At 45.2% G+C, this 6,000-nt stretch overlaps 1 protein-coding gene across 1 annotated transcript in view; it reads right to left on the bottom strand.

The window, feature by feature from the left end:
• Window positions 1-5,145, bottom strand: part of SCFD2 (sec1 family domain containing 2) — a 400,263-nt gene extending 395,118 nt beyond the window's left edge. The window contains exon 1 of the mRNA XM_069594121.1: window positions 4,164-5,145. Coding sequence (XP_069450222.1) covers window positions 4,164-5,001 — 838 coding nt within the window. The 5' untranslated portion in view covers window positions 5,002-5,145. The remainder of the gene's footprint in view (window positions 1-4,163) is intronic.
• Window positions 5,146-6,000: the final 855 nt, after the last annotated feature.

Raw genomic sequence — 6,000 nt, forward strand, 5'->3', positions numbered from 1 at the left:
TTGCGGAAGAGCGAGGTGGCTAGTGTACCAAGAAAGCTATGTGTGACGGGAGATCATTTAGGGTCCAGGTGGGCGAAGTACACACAGGCAGGTCATGAATGATATTGAAAAAAATGCTAAGGAACCCAGATTTGCCGGAAGGACTGTGAGCAAGCAAATAAAGCATCAGTTTTATGTTCTAATGGGATTACACAAGAAACTGAATTATCTGTGTATCTTCTGCATTTCTTTAATATCTGTATTAATATTATATTTTAAACTATTTGCATCCTCTACTCTGCTGTGACAAATGATGCTTTGAGATTGACTAAAATGAATCCTGATAATTGAACACTAGATTTGACAACATGGAGGCACACTGGTGATCTTGACAGAGGAAACTTCTGAGGAGTACTGAGGCGAAGTAAGCCTAAAAGAAGTGAAGTCAAGGGGAAACTGAGCAGAGGATTGTAGAGATAGCAAGAATAGACAAATTTTTAAGTTTGCTGTAAAATGGAGCAAAAATGAATCTGAAGTTGCAGGAGCTGGAGGGATTAAGAAAGGAGATGTTCCATTCTGTGTGCATGCTAATGGGAAAAATCTGGTAGAAAATACATTTTTTAAAAATGATGAGCTAGGAAAGGGGGAGGATATTTGAAAGAAGTCAATCTATGAGAGGAGTGAGAAAGGAAAAGATCTAGTCTCCAAAGGAGGAAATGTTGGCACTACATAGTAGCAGAGACAATATATCTCATTTTAATATGAAGGAAGGAGAGAGAAGTACGTGGCTATAGATGTAGAAAGGTTGGTAGATTTGGTGATGGGAGGATACAGAAGCTTCCTGATGGCTCATATTTTCTCAGTGATAAAAAGCAAGAAATGTGAGGGGTATATACGGAGAGATGGGGAGACTTGGCAACTTAGGCCTTCCTACATGCCCTTATTTTCTAAATCATTCCTAATAGCTTTGCTTTGGGAGCTTTCGGAGGGCAGAAGCTATGCTTTCCTTGTTTTTTTCTGGTTTTAGAAGTCATATATAAGGAAGAGATGCATATTATATAAAAAAGTAGTTGCTATGATGCTAGATGGCTAGGACATTAAAGTCTGTCTAACTGGAGTCTTGGGGCAGGGCAGGGAGAGAAGTGACCTTGCTTGATTTATGCAACTGTATGTCACTGTGTGGATCACAACAAACTGCGAAAAATTCCTCAAGAGATGGCAATACCAGACCACCTGACTTGCCTCCTGAGAAATCCATATTCAGGTCAAGAGGCAACAGTTAGAACTGGACATGGAACAACAGACTGGTTCCAAACTGGGAAAGGAGTACGTCAAGGCTGTATATTGTCACCCTGCGTATTTTACTTCTATGCAGGGTACATCCCATGTGAAATGTTGGGCTGGATGAAGCACAGGCTGGAATCAAGATTGCTGAGAGAAATATTAATAATCTCAGATACACAGATGACACCACACTTATGGCAGAAAGTGAAGAGGAACTGAAGAGCCTCTTGATGAAAATGAAAGAGGAGAGTGAAAAAGTTGGCTTAAAACTCAACATTCAGAAAACTAAGATCATGGCATCCAATCCCATCACTTCATGGGAAATAGATGGGGAACAATTGAAAGAGTGTCAGACTTTATTTTGGGGCTCCAAAATCACTGCAGATGGTGACTGCAGCCATGAAATTAAGAGACGCTTGCTCCTTGGAAGAAAAGCTATGACCAACCTAGACAGCACATTGAAAAGCAGAGACATTACTTTGCCAACAAAGGTCAATCTAGCCAAAGCTATGGTTTTTCAGTAGTCATATATGGATGTGGGATTTGGACTATAAACAAAGCTGAGCACTGACAAATTGATGCTTTTGAACTGGGGTGTTGGAGAAGACTCTTGAGAGTCCCTTGGACTGCAAGGAGATCAAACCTGTCAATCCTAAAGGAAATCAGTCCTGAATATTCATTGGAAGGACTGTTGTTGAAGCTGAAACTCCAATACTTTGGCCACCTGATGTGAAGAACTGACTCACTGGAAAAGACCCTGATGTTGGGAAAGATTGAAGGCAGGAGGAGAAGGGGACAACAGAAGATGAGATGGTTGGATGGCATCACAGACTCAATGGACATGAATTTGAGCAAGCTCTGGGAATCGGTGATGGACAGGGAATCCTGGCACACTGAAGTCCATGGGGTCGCAAAGAGTCAGACACAACTGAGCGACTGAATTAAACATTTGAAATGTCACATTTTGAGCAAAAAGAAAACGAAGCATAAGCGGTATACACCATGACTCAAAAACTCAACAAGCATATACTCATCAGGTGTTTTTAATCCTCTAAGAATTTAAGGGTGTTTAAAACATTTTTATTTATCTACTGAAGGGAATGCTTACCAAAATCAGTTACCTGATCATTATCCATGAACTTGGGTGTTTCCAGCCTGTACTACCAGCAACCATACATTTACCTAATTAGAGATCAATAAAATTGACCTTTGAAAATAAATATAAAGGATTTCTCTGGTGGTTAAGTGGTAAAGAATCCACCTGCCAATGCAGTGGATTCAATCCCTAATCTGGGAAGATCCCACATGCCACAGAGCAACTAAATCCATAAGCCACAACTATTAAGCTTGTGTTTTACAGCCAGGGACCCACCAAACACTGAGTCCACGTACCACAGCCCCTGACGCTTGCAAGTCCTGTGGCTCATGCTCTGAAACAAGAGAAGCCACCACCGTGAGAAGCCTGCGGACTGCGACTAGAGAGAAGACCCCACTCTCCACAACTAGAGAGAAGCTCACACTGTAACAAAGACCCAGGACAGCCAAAAATAATAAAAATAAAAATTATTTTTTAAAAAAAGAAAGTAATGCGCGTGTCAAGTATGAGAAAGTGTTTTTCCTTCACCTGTTTAATGGTGGGCTTCCCAGGTGGCTCAGTGGTAAATAATCTGCCTGCCAAGCAGATGACTCAGGTTCAAACCCTGGGTCAGGAACATCCCCTGGAGAAGTAAATAGCAACCCACTCCAGTATCCTTGTCTGGGAAATTCCATGGACAGAGGAACCTGGCAGCCTACTGTCCATGGGGTCGCAGAAGAGTTGGACATGACTTGGGAACTAAACAACAACATATTAAGGGTAGCATTTGTTACTTATGTGTATAAATATTATTATAATTTGGGACTACCCAATCTTAAGCGTCTGCCTGCAATGTGGGAGACCCGGGTTCGATTCCTGGTTGGGAAGATCCCTGGGGGAAGGAAATGGCAATCCATCCCAGCACTCTTGCCTGGAAAATCCCATGGACGGAGGAGCCTGATAGGCTTCAGTCCATGGGGTTGCAAACAGTAGGACAGGACTGAGCGATTTCACTTTCACTTTCACTTTTCAATCTTCAATAGAAAAAGAGGTAAGAATAAATCAATGAACACTTGAAAATATTTTCTACAAGTCTATTTAGTCTCATTTTCTGGTGAAATTTAAGTTCAGCCTCATTAACACTCATGTAAAGAGATTTGAAAGTCAACTTTCTGTAATATTTTTTGTGTTTTGTTGTACAGCTTCCTTCAACTTGGTCATCTGGTAATAGTTCTCCAACAACTTAAAGCCTTCTTATGAAGGATTGCTGTGAATACTCATATCTGCACATTTCTAAAGGTTCCCAGGTGGACAGTTCTCCTCCATGTCAGTGTAAGTCCAGTTTTTCAATCTTTGGGCTAGATGCAGTTGTTTTTAACAGGATAGTACACCTTAAGGATGTATTTATCCATTACAGCATTTAATAAGTTGATTTTAATTGCTATTTGTTTGTTTCTAACACCCTCTAGACCATAAACTGTGAGATTAGGGACTGTGTCTATTTAGTTCTTCTTTGTCTCCTTAACCTGACACATAGTCAAAATGTCAGTCCCTCAGTCATGTCTAACTGTTTGGGACCCCATGGACTGTAGCCTGCCAGGCTCCTCTCCAGGGATTCTCCAGACAAGAATATTGGAGTGGGTAGCCATTTCCTTTTCCAGGGGATCTTCCCGACTCAGGGATCAAACCCACATCTCCTGCCTCCAGCACTGCAGGGTTCTTTACCGTCTGAGCCACCGGGGACACATAGAAAGAGGTAAATTAATTATAGGTTGAATCACTTTGGAGAGTGGTTATGAAGCCCCCCACAGTAACTGCCACTTACCTGTGAGATCCAGCGTTCTGTCCACAAAGACCACTGATGCCCTGCCTGTGGCAGTCTTCCTCCTGTTCTTGGCAGGAGCAAAATTGGCCAGATCTGCAGCGATTATCCGACTGAGGGAACCTACAGCAAAGCACTCCTCTCGTACCCCTAAATGCTCACACAGGGAACTGAGCCCTGACACCAGGCACCTAATCTGCAGCAGCAGCTCAGGGGTCAGGGCAGTGGCATCCACCTCAGCCAGGCTTCCCAGCCTCCTTCTGTCAGGTCGGGCACTGTTGAGGATATGCACATCCCGGGGTAACAGTGGGAAAAGGGAAGCAAAAGCTGGAGTCAGGGCAAGGTGGGGAGCCACAGGGGCGAGTAACAATGGTATGTGCAGCACCTCAGCTGTGTAGTTCATGTTGCCCATCCACTCACACAGCTTCTCCTCCAGTTGCTCGAACACTGGCTGCTGCCCTTCCAACTCGGCTGCTGCCGCCGCCGGCACATGATTAGCCGTAAGATGGACTGCGTGGTTCACAGCCGTGACCACCACACAGTACTGGAAGTGACTTCGGCAGATGATGTCCCGCAGGGTCTCCACGATCCGGCCTTTCAGCAGGGAGCTCAACACAAACACTGCCTTGGGCTGCTCGGCTCCGCCACCAACTGCGGCGGGCTCGAACTCGCGCAGGTAACACGCAGGGCTCCCCACCGCCTCCAGCAGCCTCGAGGACCCGCAGCCCCAGTGCAGGCTCTCCGCGCAGGCGGCGTCCAGGTAGACCACGGCCCGTTTCGCTTTGGCCAGCACCTGCTCCCAGGCTTGCTGGGTAAAGGACAGCACGCCTGGAGTGTTCATTTTTGGGAATTCGCTGACTTGGGGCACGGAGTGCAGGAACTTCTCGCAGAACTCACAGCTTCCGGGAATTAGGCTTCAAGAGACACTGACAGTCAACACAGTACACGTGGGGCGGCCTCTGACTTGTCCAGTGTGGCGCAAGGTAATGACGCCACGGAGCGTGATTGGCTAGTCAGGAAATCCGTCGCGGAAGAATTGTTTACGGCTGAGACGAAATGGGCGGGGCTCCGAGCCTCCAGGGTACCACCGTAGGTTTGTGGAAGTGGGAAGGCGCTGAAAGAAATAGCTGAGGAATTTTGTCCTCCTCTCCCTCTCTGCTCAGATTATCCTTCGCTGCTCCTTGAGAAATCTGAGTGATAAAACCTAATTTGAAATATGATGTTTTTCATGGATCTGAACACATGTCTTTAAACGTACTGCCACTTTGCCCAAATTAAGAGCGGCCAGAGATTAAAAACAACCAACTACTGTGAGGTTTTGTTGTTTATAGATTACTATCCCATGCATTTGATACAAACCTGTAATACACATACGAGTTTCGCTTTCACTTTCTCTATCTTCCTTCCCGCCTCTCATTGACACTAAATCTTGACCTGCTTCAAAATTCGAGAATCCAGTCCTTTCTCCTCATCCATCTTTTTTCTCAGTGCCTTAATCCACCGTCGTCACTCAACTGGACAATAGCAGTGACCACCCCTCTCTTAGGGCTTCCCTGGTGGCTTAGAAGGTAAAGCATCTGCTTGCGATGCAGGAGACCCGGGTTCAATCCCTGGGTCGGGAAGATCCCCTGGAGAAGGAAATAGCACCCCACTCCAGTACTCTTGCCTGGTAGGCTACAGTCCATGGGGGTACATGGGGGATACCTTACCCCTCTCTTGTCGTTTCCCAGTTTCCCACCTCTTCACCCTTTGATTCACTTTTTTTCCTAGTAAACTAAGCTTGTTCAGCCAATTTTCTGTTTAAAACCTCTCCTAGCCCAATTGCCTACAGATCCAGCCA

Source organism: Ovis canadensis, chromosome 6 (assembly GCF_042477335.2).
Source record: "Ovis canadensis isolate MfBH-ARS-UI-01 breed Bighorn chromosome 6, ARS-UI_OviCan_v2, whole genome shotgun sequence".
NCBI classification, from domain to species: Eukaryota; Metazoa; Chordata; class Mammalia; order Artiodactyla; family Bovidae; genus Ovis; species Ovis canadensis.